General features: G+C 36.4%; 3 protein-coding genes and 1 pseudogene across 3 annotated transcripts; 1 reads left to right on the plus strand and 3 right to left on the minus strand.

Moving 5' to 3' along the window:
- On the minus strand, window positions 435-2,427 carry LOC104716386 (glycosyltransferase family 92 protein At1g27200-like). The gene has a single exon (XM_010433760.2). The coding sequence runs from the start codon at window positions 2,342-2,344 to the stop codon at window positions 578-580; it is 1,767 nt and encodes a 588-aa protein (XP_010432062.1). The 5' UTR covers window positions 2,345-2,427; the 3' UTR covers window positions 435-577.
- Window positions 4,523-6,122, plus strand: LOC109126911 (annotated as a pseudogene).
- LOC104716387 (cytochrome P450 81F3-like) lies at window positions 10,422-12,497 on the minus strand. The gene is made up of 2 exons (XM_010433761.2): window positions 11,570-12,497; window positions 10,422-11,186 (listed from the first exon to the last, which is right to left on the minus strand). The coding sequence occupies exons 1-2, from the start codon at window positions 12,434-12,436 to the stop codon at window positions 10,566-10,568; spliced, it is 1,488 nt and encodes a 495-aa protein (XP_010432063.1). The 5' UTR covers window positions 12,437-12,497; the 3' UTR covers window positions 10,422-10,565.
- LOC104716388 (indole-3-acetic acid-amido synthetase GH3.2-like) lies at window positions 14,195-16,466 on the minus strand. Its single transcript, XM_010433762.1, has 3 exons — window positions 16,072-16,466; window positions 15,865-15,966; window positions 14,195-15,777 (listed from the first exon to the last, which is right to left on the minus strand). Exons 1-3 carry the CDS (start codon window positions 16,392-16,394, stop codon window positions 14,391-14,393), a joined length of 1,812 nt encoding a protein of 603 aa, XP_010432064.1. The 5' UTR covers window positions 16,395-16,466; the 3' UTR covers window positions 14,195-14,390.

Below are 22,420 nucleotides of genomic sequence, written 5' to 3' on the forward strand. Positions count from 1 at the left end.
TATAGGGTTTCACGATGAAACGAAATTCTCATGTTTTAACTTTACACATAACTAGTTAAAACGTAATTTTTAATCATTTATTAAAAACTAAATTGCTAGCATCTTAGCATTAGTATCTTAAAGAAAATGTAAGTTAGTTTAATAGCATGTTCGTGTTTTTTTTTAATAAAGGATTTGTAATAAAAGAGTATTATTTAATTATTCTGATATACCTCATCTATTTATAATTGATTATTTGCTTATCACTAAATTCTATTTTCATTTCAGAAAGAATTGGAATCTAAACCTAAACCCGCTAATACTGGCTTGGAGGTCACGTCAGTGGAATAAATAAATTAAAATTGTTAAAGTACAATGGAATAAAAGTTTATTGTGGATTTAACCTAAATAAAATATTTTTGATATCATTTGTATCCAAAATCTTGCATCTTTAAAGTTTAGTTTCCAATTTTCCATGCTTTCACCTAACCAAAAATTCAAATCCAGTTTACAAAAACAGAAGAAAAAAATATGTCACCAACCAAAACAACTATGCTATTAACACAATAACCCATCCGTAGTCTAATTATAAATTGTTTCATCTCTGCCATGCCATTTTATAACCGTCTTTAACCGGGTGTCCGAACCATTTTCTGGTTAACCGCTTCAACCTCAGGTCTTTGACTTCGCAGAACCTCTGGCCCCATCCTTCAGGTTCAATGGGCCTAAATCCCAACCCAGGAGTTCTATCTCTCGACTTAGGATTAGAGACTCTGGTCCAATCCACCACATAGGCCGACACACGCCGTTTGAACTTTGCCTTGAACTCCTGCCACGCCTGGTACTTGTAATGGTTCACCACTCCCTCTTCCGTGTCCGCCACGCGCCACTCGTACTCTCCCTTCAAACCGAAATGGTGGATCGCCGTGTACAGCGAATGCTCAACCGCGCTCAGCAGCACGATCGACTTGTGCCGTTGATCTTCCTCTCGTCGACACGTGTACCCTTGCGTCACACCTTCACGTGGATGCTTCGTCTGATTCGACGGCCCGAACTCGTGCGATTTAAACGACACTTGTCCGATTATGCTCTGATCCGACGGTAGGAGAGACCTAATCATCTGATCCGACGGCTGCGACTTATTATCCCAAAACGGAGAGAAGAGAAACTCGTCCACGTCAAGGTACATCATCCATGTGCACGTGTCGTTTCCGTACACCGCCGCGTGGGAGAACCCTGCCTCTTGCGTCTTGGGCCAGATCCATAAAACTATGGTGAGGTCATACTTTTCACTCTTAAGAACCTCAACGACGTCGTTTAACTCGTCATCGCTTCCGTTATCGTATATGATGAATCTTTGTATTCCGATCGCCGCGTGATACATCACCCACTCTCTCAGATACTTCGCTACATTGTACACCATCGTCGTCGCGCACAGTAGCGATTTCTTACGTGGTTCTGTTAACGTGCGCTTAGGGCTAAAGTACGCAACAGACGGGACGGTCTTTGTCTCTTCCTTATCGGTCGCCACCGCCTCGAGGTAGACTTTGACCGGCGTATCGATCGGTTTGTTAGGAAACGAACATCGGAACACCTCTTGAACAGAGCTCGTCACGGGGGTTCTAATGGCGGTATCAGATTCCTCACCGAACACGCAACGAAACGACTCCGGCGGTTTGTTGGACCCTAATCCACGATTTGGCCCTTTGACGAAGAGAACGACGTCGTTTTCCGTTGATATGGCTTCGAAAACGACGAAGTTCCATAGAGGGAGATCAGGCCAACGTGTTTCCGGTGAGAGCTCGAACGTTTTCGAAGAGGCAAGGACCGGAGTAGGAATCGGATGGTGGTGGCGATATATACCGGGAAGGCCGCATCTGAATGTTGTACGGTTCGTGAAAGGGTGTGTTGCGACGAACCTCGCCGTGGCTTTCTCGCCGTTAGGGTAAAAACATGTGTAGTTCTCCCCTGGAAGCTGCGGTGGCAGAACTTTCTCCTCCGGCGAAACGATCACAAGAATGTTCCATCCTGGCCAAAGAACAGCGTCGGCTCTGATCCTACGAGAGCCGTTGGATTGATTAGGGTTTGAATCTTGAGTGTTTGTCACGTAACTGACGATTCTTGATTTAGCAGGGAGTGCCGTGACAAAGAAGGTAGCTCGATAAATCGTGTTTGGGGAACAATATAGAGAGAACAAACCAAAGAGAGAAAGAGGAACGAGGATGAAGAAGAGTGTGGTTGTGTGTGCTCTGTAACTCGTTTTGTGATGGAAGAATTGAGAAGCAGCAGCGTCGTCTGATCCGGCTCCGGCGATTGATTTTGGTGTTGATCGAGGAGAAGAACAAGTCTTCAAGGATAGCGTCATTGTCGATTACGTATCCAACAGACTTGTTTTGTAGCCAAATTAAAAAATCCATCAATAAAATTATTACTATTATTATTTAAAAAAATATTTACTGTTTTTGAGTTCCAGAAACATAAATTGAATTACCAAAAAGATTGGATGAAGAAAGAAAAATTCTAAAGCCATGAAAATAGCAGGAAAATAATGATTTTAATGAACTCAATAACAGAAATTACAAAATCTGAAGATTTAAAGAGAGACGGATAAAAAGGCTTCTGTACTTGTGGTTTCTATTGCTAAACATAGCTTTTACAATTTATCCGCACGTACACACATTGTCTTTTGGTTACACAAACGCAGCATAATGTATGAATTTGCATATATAAGGATATACGAATGTACAATACATAATACATGAGTCTAGCTGTTTATTCTTCACGCAATAGTACACATGATTGTCTATCTCTAATCGGACTTATGCGGTTTGGGTCTTTTATTCAACCGGATATTCGTATATTTAGAGCCGGTTCAATTATAATTCCATCCTTTTTTCAAAATTCAAGTGGTAGAAATAACTTGTAACATGCATGGTTTTAAGGGCAGAACTATGCTCACATTATGTGAGTCACATACGTGCAAGCACATGTAGTTCAATCACTGGATTTGGACATGAACCGGAAAATCGTGCATCGGTTCCTCACCGTATACATGACTAAGACAAGAGACGCATTTATAAACCATATATTTAGGGTTTTTGCATCGCTAAATTGGAAAAACAATCAGAATGATAAGAAATCTAGCATTATTGATTAGAACTCTGATTTGAAATATATACCCAAAAAAAAATACCCTGGGTGGTCCTAGTCCTATAATGAGCTAAACATAAAAGAACTAGGAGCCATCGAAATCAATGGTGACATGATTTTACAAAAAAAAAAAAAAAAAGTTGAAGATATGATTACTACGATTCGCGAATATTATCCTTAATTTTTAATCTCATAAACTCCTGTTTAAACCATAAATACGATTAATATATATTTAACTTTAGTGAAATAAAAGCACGCCACTATCATAATATAATACAAACTGAACGACGAATCTTTCGTTTATGTAGAGGTTAAAAGATAAAGTTACATTGATGGATAGCCTCACATGCACGAATTAAACATGTATGGTTTTTTAAATACATAGTCTCTTTACCTAATTTTTGTCATAATATAAGATTAAGGAATAATGTTCTGTCGCAAAAGCAGTCTATGCTTTTTATTAAGGCATATATACGACAGAGGTGGTTTGAGCTAATTTCTTGACCCATATCTTTTGTAATTTTTTTGTTTGTCGTGTCGTCCGCACATATTTGATCCCAGCGTCTGAAAATAAAAGTAGATTTAACCTTTCGTATTTGTGTTGACTATTAAACCCTTCGGCCTCTATTATATAAGTTAAGATTCTATCTCACCACAATCAAGAAAAAAACATAGAAGAAAGAGACGCAAAAGAAAGATGTTTCAGTTTTACTTTCTCCTGATGATTGTCATCTTCCCCTTACTCTACCTAGCGTGCAATTTTAGTTCTAAAAGGCAACGTTACAACATTCCACGTGGTCCCCCACTACAAGAAAATACGCATTTTACGACTACATTATCAGTCATCTAGTAGTCGCAAAATCAAGAGTTACGACTAATTAGCGACTACTTCATACAATCGTGAATTGAGAGTCGCTAATTGTTGTAGTTATAAATTTAGTCGCAATTTTGCGACTAATAGACGACTATATACATGTTGTCACATAATAGTCATCATTTAGTCATAAATTATAGTGACTCTTTTGCGACTACGTTACGATTATATACATAGTAGTCATCATGTAGTCGCTATTTTTAGTGATTAGATTGCGACTATTCTGTGATTAAGAAACCTAAACAAATGGGTGGTTAATTTGGTCGGTAGATAGTCGTATAAGTTTTGGTGACGTTTTGGTGACTAATATATGTAGTAGTTATTATATAGTCACTTTAGTTTTTAGCTATATTGTTAAAATTTGATGACTATTTGGCGACTAATGTTTTCTGAAACTGGATATAGAATATTGTAATTTCTCTTTTTTCTTTTTAATCCTGTCAACCAAACTAAAAAATGATTCTAAATTGGAAACCTAAAGCAACACATAATATTCATGCCAAAAAGTACTGACATCTCCACCTCATAACAAAACCATTCCTCCACCGTTTCTTTCATGGCTACACCAAAAAGTACGGTCCCATATTCACCCTAGGCATCGGTTATCGTCGTGTCGTCGTTATATCGTCTTACCCTCTAGTTAAGAAATGTTTCAGCGGCCCAAACGATATCATTTTGTCAAACCGGCCTCTTTCCATGACTAACAAATACATTGCTTACAATCACACCACCATCGGAACCTCCCCCTACAACAAACATTGGATAAACCTCCGGCGCATCAGCTCCGTGGAGATCCTCTCCTCCCATCGCCTCGCAAGCTTCCTAGATATCAGGAGAGACGAGCTCCGTCGGATGCTCCGGAGACTCGCACGTGACCACACCACCAACGGTAAACTCGATTCTTTCAAGAAGGTCGAACTCGAACCACCCTTGTCGGATTTAGCACTCAACAATATCGTGAGGATGGTGACGGGGAAAAGATACTACGGCGATGATGTTCAGGACAAGGAAGAGGCGGAGATATTCAAGAATCTCATCATAGATATTTTCGAAAACAGCGCTGCAAATAACCCTAGCAATTATTTGCCTTTCTTGAGGTTCTTGGGGAGCAAGTACGAGAAACAGGTGAAACGTATCAGCAAATCCGTGGACAAGACTTTGCAGCGTCTCCTCGAGGACTGTCGGAAAGACAGGGAAGGAAATAGTATGATCAATCACCTGATGTCTTTGCAGGATCAAGACCCTGAGTATTACAAAACGTAACCATTAAAGGGTTAATGATGGTAATACGTAATTATATATATAAGCTATTTATATTAGTTATTCATCATATTTCTAGCTATTAAGTGATTATAATTGGTTACATGACCTTTATATTATACGTAACATATGTTTTAAATTAGTATGGATATCAAGTTAATTATACCATCCTTTTCATGAATGAACTGCATGCAGGCTATGATAATCCCTGGATCAGATACTACTTCAGTTACGATCGGATGGGTTATGGCAAACTTGTTGAACCATCGGAACGTGTTGAACAAAGCAAGGGCAGAGATCGATGAAAAAATCGGACAAGACCGTCTCATTGACGAAGAAGACATCTCCGACCTCCCTTACCTTCAAAATATTGTGTCTGAGACATTCCGGTTAAACCCGGTGTCTCCGGTCTTGCTCGGTAGGGAAGCTCCAAGGACATTAAAGTCGGTGGGTATGACATACCAGATGGCACAACAGTCTCGGTCAACGCGTGGGCCATACACAGAGACCCGGAGCTCTGGCACAATCCAGAAGAGTTTTATCCCGAAAGATTTAATGGGAACAAAATAAAAATTGATGGATCCGTTGACAGTGTTCAAACTCTGATGCCATTTGGGAACGGTCGGAGATTGTGTCCTGGTGCTGGACTCGGGCTGAAGACTGTGACGTGGACAGTAGGGGCAATGGTCCAATGCTTCGATTGGGAGACTGTGAATGGTGAAAAGGTGGATATGGAGGAATCTCGTGGGAGTGTGATGCGAAATCTTAAGCCTATACGAGCTATGATCCGACCTCAACCAATTATTTCTAAACTTGTTGCTGAGGCAACTTCTTAAACCGTATCGTTTAATCAGAGTTTGACGGCAGTTCTATCATCTATGCGACGATAGACCAATTGCCAACAAATAATAATGTGAAGTTCTGACCAAGGTTGATGATTTCGCCAAAGCAAAGTTTAAAAAAAAAAACTTTCTTTCAGACAGTAGTACTTACCAAATATGATATCAAACCAAATATCTTAATTATGTTCCAATAAATAACGGGTTTTAGTTTATTTTGTAACTGATATAATTTAGAAAGGCTTGGTTTATTCATTAAAATAAGAAAGATATTTATACATAATGGTAGAAATAATATAATAACTTAATAAGGGGGATAAGTACTAATGTAAATAATACATAAAGAGATATATATAAATACTCCTAATGTATATCTTTTACATCCTTCTAATATCTTGACCTTAATGTATATTTTCTAGATCCTTCTAAGATCTTGACCGTTGATATTGATAAATCTCTGGTTCTTTTGATACCTTCCGGCAAGCTCATATGTGGTAATACGAATGAGATTGGACAAGTAATTAGAGAAGTTTTCAGATCATGACAACGAAGTCTTCAAGTCAAATCTTTAAACGTGATGGTTTACGTAAGTAGAAGAACTATTATAATTGCACGAGTTCATGTATCGTAAGACCTTCTTTATCGGGGGATTCATAAGAGAGATTTTAGTGTTTTGTTGAAAAAAAAAATAATCAGAAGAAAATAAAAATGTAAGGGAGCCTCTTATATAGAAATCCCAATTATGTTCTAAGAGATGAAACATGTCAACGTGCTATTGGCCAGAAAAAATAATAGAAAAGAGAAAAAAAATTGGCTTGCGATTAATTTCATTTGTTTCTTCTCTCTATCTTTCTCTCGCTATCAAAGACTCGAAACGACAAAGGTGAGAATTTGGAATCGAAGGTTCTGGAGGAAGAGGAGATTGCTATCGGAGCAGATGGGTAACGGAGGCGAATGAATGACTCGGCCGTGTCCCATCGTGATGCTTGAATCGTCTCCGTGACATGAAGCAGGCGATTTGAATTCGGAGTCCACTCAATCGGAAGAGATTGATTCAATTGGAATCAGAGGGTAAGTTTCTCAATACAATAGATTGTAATCCCGATTAGTGTTTTATGATTAGGGTTCTTTGATTTCGGATCGCAATTTATGGTTATTTGATGTTTTTTAGAAAATTAGGGTTCTTGGTGTTAATGTGTTCAGATAGGATCTATACTTTTAGTAGATTTATCTTCTTAATGTTCGGTTATGATGAAGCAGAATAGATTTTGGTTTGTGTTTGTTCTGAGTAATTTTAAGTGATGCCTTTGATCGTTAAGTGTTGCTTTAAACGGATGTGGGTCTGTTTGTGTTCTTGACACATGATCGTAGAGGAAGAAGAAGAATCGAAAAAATGATTAAAGTCCGTTCTTTTTCTTCCCTGTGAATTCCACCGCAAACCCAAGAAACAGAACAAAAAAAAACTTCATTTTATTGTTCTCTCTCTTTTGGTCCAACTTGTGAGTCTCAAAGTTTGGTTATTTATCATTTTTGGTTAAAAATTATGTGTCTTTTTGATCCTTGTTCTGCTTTAAAGCTTTTGTATTTGTTTGATGATCCACGATCGATGATCACGCTCTCCTTGGAAGAGACAGTTTTTGATATTCTTGTGATCGCTTTATATTATTAGCAAATGATGTTCTCTCTTTGGTGTTGTTGTTGATGGTTCTGTTCTGATATGGGTTTGTCTTGTGTGTTAATCTTATGATCTCGTTGTTTTATTTTACTGAACTTACAAAAAGTTTTGATCTTGATAATCTGTTTTTTGTGATCTTATTGGCTAAACATGAACAGCATTTTGTCTTCTTTAATCATCATCACCACTTAGCATTTCAAAGGTAGCTCTTTTTATTACTACAATAATGTAACGTCTTCTTTATTCTTTTCATTTTTTTGATTCTGTCTTTCATATGTGTTGATGCTATCTGATTGATTTATCATCCTCAGGCAACATGTTATTTCTTCAGGAAGCCGTGACCTGTCTATCTCAGAACTTGCAGGTCATGGTCATAGCATTGCCGTGACTGTGTTGTCTACTCCTTTGGATTTAATGGTTCAGGACAACTTGGGCTAGGAACCACTCAAGACTCTTGGCAGTCTCGACCAATCTTTCACTTTTGAATTATGTTGTATTTTCAACACATATTTTTACAAACACTTTTATATTTTTGTGCTTCTACCACACATATTTCTTATCTTTTGAAGCAAATCAGTATTAAAATTAATCATTCTCTCTATTTATAAATTGCACTTCTATTATAATATGTATTAATGTTTTTATTATGTTTTGTATGTTTGAAAATTAATTAAAATGCAATATTTTTAGTTTTATAAAATCTTAAATGTTTATACATTTATACCACTTCTATTCTATTTAAAATTTTTCAATTTTAAAAAAACAATATTTTCAAAAATAAGAGAACCAAAATTAGAACCTACCAATGAAAAAGAAAAATTTATCTAAGAAATTATAAGTTTTTATATTCAAAACAATACACAATTAATTCATAAAAAAATTAATAATCCTCTTTAGAAGAGACTACCGATAATTATGCTCTAAGCTTTCATGCATCCTCACGAGCCCCAAAGAAAGCGTAGTTAATCTTTGACATTTTTTTTTTAAAGAGAGCCCATGCACAAACGAGTGCACAAATAACTCGATAGAAATCAAGTTGCACTGACTTGTTAGGTAGTACGTAGAGAAATAGTTGTCGTCATTTGATGAAGCGACAACATGAAGCAACAACCGCTTGTGCAGAGATGGCGGCTGAAGTAGTAGTGCTGAAGGTACAGCTGCTTACGGAGCAACGACTGCTTGTAGAAACAATAGAGCATAGACGTGCGGCGGCTTGTGAAGCGGCGGCAAAGTAGAAGTAAAGCGGCAGCGACAGTGGTTTTCACGGAAAACGACGGCAGCGGCCATTAGATTTAATAGCAAACCGATAGTAAAAGATAGCAGAAGCAATATCGGCTAGTGCAGCGGTGATGCTAAGTTAATGATTTTAGAATCAATATGACGGTTGCTGACGCCAAGCAACGGCAGCCGATAGAAAAGAAATTAGATCACAAGAGCTTTATGCTCTCATACCATGATATAATTTAGAAAGGCTTGATTTATTCATTAAAATAAAATAGATATTTATACATAATAGTAGAAATAATATAATAATTTAATAAGACGGATAAGTACTAATGTAAATAATACATAAAAAGATATATGTAAATACTTTTAATGTATACCTTCTAAATTTTTCTAATATCTTGATTTTAATGTAGATCTTTTAGATTCTTCTAAAATCTTGACCGTTGATATTGGTAAATCTCCGGTTCTTTGATAATAACATTCAAATATAATGTAAAATCCATGTGTTACAATTTTCATTTTTCCTAACACGTGTATTTTTTTTTTGTTAAACTTCTAACACGTGTATAAGCTTACATTTTTCTCGATTGCATGTTAGTTTGTTTTATCTGTTTTTGTCCTCAGGTAATAATATTTTATGTTCCAATAAAAAATGCGTTTGTTTTTCTATAGTTTAAGATCCATCATGTGTTACAATTTTATTTTTTTTCGTAACACGTGTATAGAAGCTTACAATTTTCTCGGTTGCATGGTTATTTGTTTTATCTGTTTCTGTCCGTTCTCGATCACGCTTCTCGTCTGTAGCTTTCAGTACTACTCTTCCACTATCAGTTCTCAATGATGGTAACCTCTCTTTCTTCTTTTTAGTTTTTTCCCCCATAGCGCTCTATCGTTTCATGCTACAAGTATTCCTAATTCGGATCTATGATAGTGACAGCTATCTTTTCTTTTAAGGCTGACTAGGAAAGAAGGATAATTCCTTTTTTTTCTTCTTCTTATTTTAAATAATGGGCAAAATTTGAGAAAATAAAAAATGGGACATACATACCAGGGGGGAAACTTCCAAAGTATGTTTATTTTAGCTTAAGATCCTAAGTTCAATACTACTAAATGGTGAATTTCAGACGTCTAGCCAGGATAATTAATTGTTCCTAAATTTTCGTCATCTTCCTTATTTTCCATCTTTGTGCTCCGATCCACTAATAGTTTAGTTTTAGCTATTATTTAATCTTTTCGAATTGTATTCCAATTAGTGGAGTGGACAACAATGGACATCAACATTTGAAAAGTTACATATACATTACATTAATGCTTTTGATACCAAAATCAAACCGAATCTAAAAAGAAAAACTAGTTTAAGATTAATATTCTTCGAATTTTTTTTTCTTCAAAATATATCTAACTAATCTCGAATCAAAACCAAGAAACCAAAGTATTTATTAGTGTTTAATTATGTTTTATTTTGAATTACACACTTAGCCTTCGGTTACACAAATTGACAAACGCAGCCAAAATCTCACGTCACTAAACAAGTTTGCAGCTTGAAGCAGTAGTAAAAAAACTATGCCCGTAAATGGGCTTGAAGGTTATTCATAATGGGCCGAGATCGACACAAAGCCCGTAAAGGCACTTTCTTACGCATCGCCATCCCAGGAGTCTCTGTCATATCAATCTCTTCGCCGTTGACTTTTTCCCAGTCAAAGCACTGAATCAACGAACCTAACGCCAACGTCACGATCCTCTGCCCTAATGCGGCGCCGGGACACGATCTCCGTCCATTCCCAAACGGCATCAGCTTATGCACGTCTTCTTCTCCGCCGTCAAACCTCTCCGGTTTAAACTCCTCCGGTTCGTTCCAAAGGCTTGGATCTCTGTGTATAGCCCACGCGTTCACCATCACCATCGTGCCACGTGGCACGTCGTATCCTCCTACTTTGATATCCTCCGTCGGCGATCTTGGTACCAGAAGCGGCGCCGCCGGGTATAGCCGGAATGTTTCCGACACTACGTTTTGGAGGTAAAGCAGGTTCGCAATGTCCGGTTCGTCGATCAAACGTTCTTGTCCGATTTTCTCGTCAATCTCTAGTTTTGCTTTTACTAACGACTCTGGATGGTTTAGCAAACTCGACATCGCCCACTCCAACGTCACGGCGGAGGTGTCTGTTCCGGCGATCATCATGCCCTGTTTCGTCCATAATTAGCAACGCATAGTCCCAATTCTGTGTAACGGATTTTAAATACTACGCCTAAAAAACTCGAACATAGTGAAATAAACCTATTCGATTAATGTATTCAATTAAACTCTAAACCACGTTAAAGCTGTACCTAAACTTACCTAATATAGTCGTTTAGTTTAATTAAGATATATTTTGCTAAAAACTTCAAATCCAAAGTATATAATAACTACCAGTTTGTTGAAAAAAAAAAATAATAACTACCAGTTTCTATATTTGTGAATGAAAACCAAAAAAAAAAAAAAAAAACTGAATGGAACCTCGCTAACAAATCTGTCAACATTAATTAATTAGCATAAACACATATATGAGTGTGTTAGCGATTCGTTACCAGCATTAGGCCTTTGATAGTGACGTCAGTGTAATACTCGGGCTCATGCTGTTGTAGCGAGAGCAAGTGATTAACCATTGTGTTACCGTCTTTATCTCTCTTGCACTCTTCAAGGAGACGCTGCAAGATCTCATCCATGTCTTTGGCAACTGATTTCACTTTCTTCTCAAAGCTCCCTCCGAAGATCTTCATGAAGGGCAAGTAATCTCCGGGATGCCTCGCTCCGCTACTGTCGTTGATATCGGCGACGAGTTTCTTGAAAACATTCGCTTCTTCCTCGTTATGGACTTCGTCTCCGTAGTATCTCTTCCCTGTAACCATCCTCACGATGTTGTTGAACGTTAGATCAGACAAGAGCGGCTCGAGCTCGATATCTTTGTTGACGTCACGTGAGAGCCTCGTGAGCATGCGTCGGATTTCGTCTTTGCGGATGTGGAGGAAGTTGGTGAGACGGTTCGAGGAGAGGATTTCGAGGGAGCAAATGCGGCGGAGGTTACGCCAGTGGTCGCCGTAAGGAGCGGTTCCGACCGTTGTGTAGTTGTAAGCGACGTATTTGGCGGTTAGGAAACAAGGTCGGTTTGATAGAATGATGTCGTTTTGGCCTGTGAAGCATTCTGTTACGAGTGAGGAGGAGGAGATCACGACGGTGCTACGGGAGCCGAATTTGAGGGAGAAGATTGGGCCGTGGGTTTTGGAGAGACGTTGGAAGAGACGGTGGACCGGTGGTTTGAGGAGGCGGTGGTGGCCGAGGATTGGCAGAGAGTAAGGCGGAGAAGGAGGGAGGTTGAAACATTTCGTTTTGGAGGTGAAGAAGAATTTGTAAGCCAAGAGAAAGATAGCTAAAGGGATCACGTAGTAGTAAAACATCCTTGACCTTCCTTTTTTTCTGTAAGGAGTTTAGTAGTAATGGCGTCGAGGAAATGATCATATTAGCAATTAGGGACCCTAGCAATTTATATATAAACAAGTATAAAGTATTTTAACCTTTTTCACGATATTTAATTTATTTATTGTGAGTGTGAGAAATTAATTATATAAACAAGTATTTTTACTTTTCCACGATATATATTTTATTATTGTGAGTGTGAGCATGAAGTTTTCAGAGGATAATGTTTTTTTGTTACTCGAAACGATCGTCATGTAAGTCAAAATTGACACAAAGTTGACAGCCATGAATTAATCAAGACAATATCTTGAATTTAAGAATTATGGAACGAGTAAAGAAGAAATACCAGTTTTAGTTACGTTTAAAAAAGCAGAGATCACGTTGAGATTTCACATGTTCAAAATCTATTTTTTTACCTTGTTTTTATGCTCTCGACCAAGTGCGAGTAAGCACACTGCACACATAAGTCTTGATATATATGCTTGAAAAGGGTCACTTGAAGTCTTGAACTGTGGTTATGGCAAGGGACCAAGTTTCGCGTGTGCGGTTCAGTTTTTAAATAAGTTACTCGTTTGTTATTTGTTTATGTCAGTTAGTTATCATCATTTTAAATCAGGTTTTTTACATGTTACACTTACAAGCCTCTAAATTATTTTTATCTTTTTCAGAATCTTCATATTATGCTACTACCTAAGTACCTAACGGCACCTAAATGTATTATTATCGTATTACCAACGGCAGATCTAGCTTTTAAATTTTAATTCCTTTCTTCTTAAAAGGTTTCATCTACACTAATTGCAAGTGTTTCCATTCTACGAATGTGTATATAGATAACAAAATGCTTAGTAGTTTTCAACAACAAAAAAATAATTGTTATTACATTTACATATGAGTCCACTTGGAAGTTAGTGGAGAAATTTTTGACTGTTGATTTAAATTATGGTACTGTCATCGTATTTTTTAATCTTTTTGGAACAGTCGATGATAATATACAAGCCACCAGTCGACAATCACTGCATGGTCACTCCAAAAAGTATATAACATTGAATCAATCAGAAAAGTCACCATGATTTTTTACATTTGGTTGGTGAAAAGAATAAATATATGGAAAAAAATATTACGTTTATCATTATCTACACGTTAAATAATTGACAATGTTGAATTAAATAATTATAAAAGAATGTATATATCTACTACAAACACTTTGCAATACTAATGGGCAAATTGACATATTCTAATGTATAAATACCCGTTGTGTACAAAAATAATCTATTCGGACTACTCACACTAGACCTTTTGTCCTGAATCATTAGTAAATCTCGATAGTATTGAACGCAATTTGTAAGTTTCATTTATTTTTTTATTTTTTTTTGTCAACTGCAAGTTTTAAAACTTTAGTCTAGGTAAGATTGGGCTTCAACTTGAAATGGGCTGGTTACTTGACCGGACAATACTTAAGCTTCCAATACAACATTTTGGGTTTCGTTGAATTTCCGCAAATTCGCCGCAATTATTTTTTAATCAACTAATTTTTTTTTTTCGAGTGTTTGTTGGTATTGAGAGTGAAATATTTCGTCGATAATTCGAATCAGCCAATTATTTCAGAGTGTGAAAAAGAGCAGAGCGTGAAACTACGATGAAGTTATTTATGTTGACATGGTTATTCATTGTAAACTACGAAGAGTTTTTGGACTATAGCAAAAACTAATCTCGCCGATTATGTGAGATCTACACACTAATTAAGCAATTAGTTAGCTGATTCCGAATTTCCTACAAAAGAGAGGAAAAAAACAACAGTACGTTCTTCAAATTTATTGTACGATTCAAGAACCCTAAACACAACAACATAATAGGTAATCTAAAAGAGTCTTGGAATCAGAAACAGAGCTTTATATTCTAGAACCGCGCACAGCATCGGTTTTGGAACACTTTCATCTAACGACGTCGTTCTGGCGACCAATGCGGCAACGAAGGGCTGAAATGAGTAGACACAACTCTAGAGTCAAGCAGTTCCATGATCGGTGTGAAGCTTACGCACCTAGGGACCTTATACTGATTAATCGATGCACCTCTCGAGATGGCATAGTCCATGAGCTCCTCAAAGGTACCGTTCTGCACCACACGTATCTCCAACGGACCAATCGATTTATCAGCGACTCTGCTTTGTCTATAAACCGAGTTTAGGGATTCCTCCATCTCCAAACAGCACTTAGCCATGACTTCGTCGCTAGGAAGAGAATTGGTTTGGTCTCTACCAAGTAGCTCCCAGTAGATTACGTAATGACCCGGTATAGTCTTCGTTTCTGCGTAGCTCGTGTACTCAATCACGCGTGTTCCTTGCTCTGCAAACAACCTCGACGCATTCTCCACTGCCTTCTGTAGCTCAGCCTCGTCGGTTTTATCGGACTCGATGCTTAGCAAAACATTCTTTCTTCGTATGAATTTGAATTGTGGAGCGGAATTGTGGAACCCCGTGACACGGAGAATATCACCGACTCTGTAACGGCAAAGCCCTGCATAAGTCGTGATCACGAGTTCATACTCTTTTCCTACCTCAACGTCAGCTAGCTCCACAAGTGCAGTTTCTTCTAATGATGCTTCTGGTGCTCCATCTCCATCGTAATTATGTGGGAGGAATTCGAAGTACGCCATGTTAGGCATGATTGTGTAAGAAACCTCCGAAGGTTTACACATCGGCTTTAGGTTAATCCCGAAGTAACTTTCGGAAGAAGCATACATCGTACAAGCCATCGGTAGTCCACCGCTATAGTACTCCAACGTCGGGATATACTGAGCCATCGCTCCAGTAACAATCACATCGAGGTACTTCGTGTTAGGCCATATCTTTGTGATTATCCCTTCCCAGTTCTCTTGTGAACAGACCTCTGTCAGAAACTCAGCAAGTTCTTGATCAGGTTTTGTCAAAATCTTTGACATGCGGTTTTTAATCGCAGGATCAAAGATTCTTGAACTTAGGGTTCCGGTTGAGATATCCCGAGCAAGCTCCTTCCAATTGTTCTGGAGGAAGCTTATAGCACGGAGGAGACCAGAAGCAAAGACCGCACCGAGGCGGAGAACATCGTGGCGCATTAAGAGACCACATAGCATTTGAGCATACATGCTTTGAGACGAGTCGGGGCAGAGGATGGCTTCGTTAGGACTCGTATAGACATTGTACGGGTCGTACGGTCGTCTCTTGAAGTGGTCGCTTTTGTAGTAACTCGTGAGAACCGGACGAGCCGGTAACCCACCAGACGTCTTAGACTCCGACTTCACAAACAAGAAGTATAAGCCTTTGCCTTTGTCTAATCCCGGCACGTAACTGTAGTTAAAACATTTTTTGGTTAATTTAATAAAATAGTTACGAACTATATAGAAAAAAAGATGTTTAAAAAGTATATATACTAACAGATTCATGACGGGCATGAGAAGACTGTATAAAAGCTGACGTCGGTCTAAGTCTTCTTCAATAGTGGGCATTAATTTCCTCTCACCAGCAGATGTCCCAGAGCTGCGCATATTCGTACGAAATTTAGAAATTACGGATCAACTATATTTGTTTTTTTTGTTGGTATTATGATGTAAATTACTGATAAAGTTGACCTAATTAATATACCTTGTGAGAAACTCGGTGATGGGGTGAGAAGACAAGATCGGAGAACGATCACCGTTGGATATACGTTGAATCTCCGGCTTCAAATCTTCATACGTAACCACCGGAACTTTGCTCTTGAACGTTTTCCGATCAACGGAGCCGTTAAGACCGAACCGTTTGAGATATTCGGTGTCCGAGTTACGACTTAGTATCTCTCCAAGAACCTTCTCTTGGACGAAGTCAGGGTTCCGAGTCATCTCCTCGATGAACTTGAGAGCCTTCACGTCTTTCTCAGAGGTCGTAGGTGAAGACATCCGAGAGTGAAGAGGCGAATCAACAGCCATGAATGATTTGAATGTTTTTTTCTTTCTCAAAAGCAAAGTGTTGTGTTTAATATTAGCAAATGCTTTACTCGTTTTGATGAGTATAACTCGGCGAAGGGAAGGCTGTATTTATAGAAGGGGGGAGTTCCACGTCAGCGATGTCCACGTGGACGAGAGTATTTTTGGCTAGATATTTGACTTGATCTTTGTTTGTCACAGGGTTGTAGCCGAGACGGGGGACAAAAGGTACAGTCGACAAATAAGCTAATGCCAGTTTATGGAGACATACGAGACCCACATGTCTCTGCCACGTAAGCGTTTGGCAATGTTTTGGTTTTTGTCTTATATTGGTCATAGGCGTCGTTCTGGACTTACGTGGCTCTATTTCTTGTGACTCGTTCTTTGTTCGGTCGTCGATAACGACGGTCAAATACTTATAAGGTTTGCTTATAACGCTAATAACGGAGTAACTTTAAAACTAATTGTGATTAAGTTTTTTTTCTTTAATTAGTAGAATAAATTGTAGGTTTAGGGGATCATGTTGTTGGTTTTGGAGGCAAGTCTATGACATATTTAATTATATGTTATTTAGTGCGAATATCATATCGTCTAAACACCCACTGATTATGATTTTGATTAGTATTTTTATATGGTGTTATTATTTTCACTATTAAACATATATGTACTGACTGTTAACTACAAGCCTAATATACCATTATTAACAGCTGGTTCAGTTCACATTCATCATCTCTCTACTAGTATGTCTTACATATCAATCTATAGCATATATATATAAGTATAATATCATCGTACTTAGTGTTAAAATTGTTTAATACTCTAGTTATAAATATCACACATACAACCTCCTAGGACGGATGAGAATCCGGAATTTCAAATCCTATGAAAAGATGTACAGATTCACGTGTATGATTTGAAAATAAAATTTAAAGAAAATTGCAATGACCTAAAAGTTAATGATCCGTTAAAGACAGAGAAACATATAACACAGTCCCAGTTAGACTGCTAATTTTTTTTACTTAGGATTGTTATTGTAGTTAATTATTTTATAGTGTGAACGGTGTTCATTTTTTAGTTAGAATATAACAACTATAAACTTGAGATTTTTTAGTCATCTAACTTCAATTTATTATTGATTTGAAAAAGCTAAGGCTCTTAACATTAATTTAAAACAGTATTGGTGCGATCAATATATCTTAGCTAAAAGGTAAAGACTAAAAATAGAATTCTTAATTTTAAAATTATATAGCTTAAGCAATTGTTTTACTAGAACATTATTGTTAAAGTGTTCATCGAAGTTAACAGCCAAAACATAATAATATAAAACAATGACAACCAACTTTTATAAATATCAGCACCATAAAAGCAAAGAATGGTCTGTATGGGACATTTCATTTGAATTCATGATCGTCGCTCGTGCTGTACCCTCCCCAACTTGCTCCATTTAATTCCTATGTTTTGTCTGTCATCTTTCTCACGAAAAACTGTTATTGTTCTATATAAATAACAATGGTAATTATAGAGCACTTACGTCACCATTCTCCTTTCAAATTTAGTTTCGAGACTTTTTAATCTTCTACTTCCATCTGCTCAACAAGAATTACAAAGGTCTAAAGTTAAATCTTCTTTTTGATTATAAATGGTATTCCACAATGCAGACTGAACTACGTTGTTAATATGATTAATTAGTAGAAAAAGGTCTTTCGATAATGAGTTAACAAAATGAAATAGACTAAAACTGAAAGTAAAGACATACGATACAACACTAGTTTTCTTCATTATTAGTCTATTTGTTTACCACAATAGGACACTGTCATTTCTTTTGGTGCCAAATCAGGATATCCGCTAAATCACTGTAATTTCATTAATGCATCAATCAGGATATCATTTAGTAGTACTTTTGGTGCTAAATCAGGAAATTATGTTTTGAAAAAAAATAATATAATAATGCATATATGTGATATTATAATATGATTTCGGTCATGGCGTTGGATCGCTCGACATGTGGGGGTTGACTAAATAGTACTAATACTAACAATAATAGTGTGATTGAAAAGCCGAAGGGACCAATAATTATGAATAACTTAACGAAATGAAAAGAAGATGGTCACTATTATAGGAAGAGGCTAATCGCACGAATAATGCATTATCTTTGATTAGACATTTCGGGAACAACTTTTCTTCTGTAGAACAAATTGTTCATTAGAATAGTCACTTCACCTATCTCACTTATATAGTGATATTAGGATTTTCTTTGACGGCATTAGGATTTTTTTTTATGAATAGTAGGTATATAAACTATTCGAAGGCTGATTATTTACTCACTTAATAATATTCTTGTCCCCTATATTGATTAAACTTTAATTAATTAACATGTACTTATTTTACTTTAAATTGACTTCGCATGATTTAAACTAATATATATAATGGCAAGAAACAAAGTATGTTAGAAAGAATAGTATTTTATCAAAAATAAATGGTAAAAGAATAATACGATTCAAATATGAATATACAAGCGGAGTTATAAAATTTAACTATATAACATAACAAAACCTTAGTCCGTATTCTTAGGGACGTACACGTTAATTTGTTATCAATAGTCAATTCTATACAGTACGCATATTGACTATGGTTAACAGAACCTTGAATTAGGTAGACAATAGTACTACTAAATGATAATATTCCACGATGCCATTTTAATATCCTAAAATTAGTTTGTTAAATTTGACAATTAAAATTTAGAGCTCGCCGGTTTAGTTCAAATTATCCATTTACAGGACGCCATTGTTGAATGAGTGATAATGTCATGATCATTGGATTAGTTTTGGCGCTAACCGGGGAATTTTATAGAAAAAGGTTCAAACAGCAACAACAAATATATAATAATCAGTCATTTGTATGCACCTATTAACATATTAAATGATGCAAAAAAATTTAAAATATGTATATTAAATATTAATTCAATTTTTCGTGATTTCCTTGATTATTAATTAAAATCATCGAATACTATAAACTGTGTTTAATTTTGTAAAAAAAAAACGAAATTTGACCAATTCAAATTCTTGTTCAAAATGACAAAAAAGGAACACGATTCTATGTCAAAGAGAGGGATATCGACATCCAAAGAAGGCATGGCGTTACATTGCTGACGATATATTTTTCTTCTTCGCTTTTTTTTCGTTGCTGACGATAATTGAGAAGATATCTTTGGATAATATAGACTTGGGACCCTTTGTGACATCAACCATTCCGCTATAATTTCGACAACTTTACGTTTTCCTGTACGTATATATACGACAATTTTTTTTTTTTAATTCAAACTTATCAACACACAAACAAAATATACCGCACGCGAGGTGAGATGATACGAAACTCACCAATTATTTACAATATTATAACAACCCAAGTCTTTTACATGTTTACGTAATGCACATGAAAGAAAGAAGCTAACAATTAGGTAGAACAAGAGAATTACTCGACGAATCTAAGGAAGTAAGGGTATTTGTATTATTACATGCAATTGAGATTACTTTTGAATCAAACACGACTCTATCGGTCTATCCTTAAATTTAGTTATATGCCATATAATCATAGCTTAACAGAAGTGCTAATCCTGAAAATAATTGGTGCATTGTGAAAAGATAAATAGGCACATGCATGCACGTCGCCATACTTGGTCCCGTTCAATCTATCTATATATATGTATATATCTTTATTGCATGGATGTGTACAGATCCCTGTTTAAAGAAGTAGACACACTTTGCGTTGATATGTCACTATTATTTTCACCATCTAGGCATCTAGGAATAATATTGTTTTGTAATAATTTGATTTTTTTCTTTCTTTCTTTCTTTGTAAACCATAATGATCGAACTTTCAATGAGCGAACATACAATGCATTTTAAAAAGGCAAAAGCATGAGTTTTTTCTTCTTCTTTTCTTTAGACAATTGTACATGTTTCGGGTCGGGATCAAAGATATCGTAAGGACAAAAGCATAAGTTTATGGGCAAACACTGCCGTTGTTTAATCTTTACAATTGTCCTGTCATTTCTGTTTTTATTTTTCTTTTCTTTCTTACATTTTTGGATAATTTTTTTGCTGTATAATTAAATATATAGTGCAAATCATACATTATTATATATGTTCCAAAATAAATTCGTCTTTTGCTCACAAAAGAAAAACAAATCGTCTATATATAAGAAACCACCTTTCTATAGCATCGATTTATCAAAGACCTTGAAATACAGGCCAATTAAAACAATGATAATTTAATCCGTTTTTATAAACTTCAAAATGTTTGAATAAACTTATATACTTTCTTACAAAAAGAAAGAAAGAAAAACAAAACAAGTTATTTTCAAAATATTCCAATTGACTATGATCAGGAAATGTTACTCGTATACGAAACCGCCTCCAATTTAACAAATCGATCTATCTATAATCTATCAAATAATCCACGATTTAATTTTTCAAACGAGGAGAGAGATTAATATCAGTCCGTGACATACATGTTTTTTTATTCGAAACGGCCACGCAAAAAAGTATTTATATATAAAGTGACTAGTTACATGCGTAGTTTGTTATAAATATATCTAGGTGATGGGTTCGCCAATATGTATAATAAAGCTAAAAACAATGCTTCTGAAGATATTAAAACTTAAATAATAAACGTATACGTAACATATATGTTTCTTATACCACCAAGAAAGAATGGACCGAGTATGGTATAGTATTACGACAAACTACGCCGTAGCAATCCAACTACCGAACAGTTTCTATTCATGAGTCGCTTTCGTGTCCGGGACACGTCCAGTTTCAGTGTTCATTTCTTTCTTATATTCTCTACTTAAAAAAAAAAAAAATTGTTATAGTCTTGGTCGTTGTCTTTTTACACTCGTGTTATATAATAAAATGTATGGTTATAACAAAACCATACGTTTTAATTTCTAGACCGTGGGGTTTTACATACTAGATTCGAACATTAATATTTGAAACCGCACCCGAATTATATAGTTTCTTTTGGAAATTTCCCTTGTACCTAATTTCTTCACGTAATTTATAGCTATTATATAAAGAATTTTAAACAGAAGTTGACGGGAACGTCACATGACCAAGGTCGGAAGAGAACATAGCTTTAGTTTCTGTAGACACAATTAATATGTTTCTTCTTCTAACACCTTTTGTCTCTTTCCCTCTTTTCACTTCCCTCTAGGTTTTGTCTCTCTTCGACTTTTTCTTTCTTTTAATTACAGTTCAAATTTAAATTTCTTGACCATTACTTTAATTGTAGGAACATTCATGTATAGTAAATTTTATTTGATCTCTTTGTCTCGACCAAAAATCTTTCCTTGATCTCTTTGCCCCAGCCAAAATCTTTTTATCCCTTTAGTTTACTGTATGCTATATGTGATGATGTAACTTGTAGTCTTGTAGGCTTCATTTTTTTCCTTTCCACAAGTTGTAGGTCTTTTTTTTTTTTGGTACGAAGAATTTTAAGGTTATATCCCTTTAGTTTACTGTATGCAGAATATTATATAAGTTATCTCTTCATTATAACAGGCTGGGCTCATTGTATAAATTAAAAACGTAATGGGCCTATAGACAATATGGCCCTAAATTTCTTCAAGGTAAAGTAATTAATTAATTCTACGAAATATCCATCGGCGACCGATGGCTTCGTCACCACTTCTCGCCACGTCACTACCGCATAATCAGTTAACCGCCGGTAGATTTCCCCCTCCGCCGCCAGAGAAATTTGCAGTTCTGATCGATAAATCGGAATCAGTAGATGAATTGCTCCAAATCCACGCAGCTATTCTCCGTCATAACCTCCTCCTCCACCCTCGTTACCCGGTTTTAAACCTCAAGCTCCACCGTGGATACGCTTCTCACGGAAAAATTCGCCACGCGTTGGCTTTATTTCACCAGACGATCGATCCAGACTTGTTCATCTTCACCGCCGCAATCAACACTGCCTCTATTAACGGCCTCCATGATCAAGCTTTCTTGCTTTATATTCGATTGATT

This window comes from Camelina sativa, chromosome 10 (assembly GCF_000633955.1).
Source record: "Camelina sativa cultivar DH55 chromosome 10, Cs, whole genome shotgun sequence".
Lineage (NCBI taxonomy): Eukaryota > Viridiplantae > Streptophyta > Magnoliopsida > Brassicales > Brassicaceae > Camelina > Camelina sativa.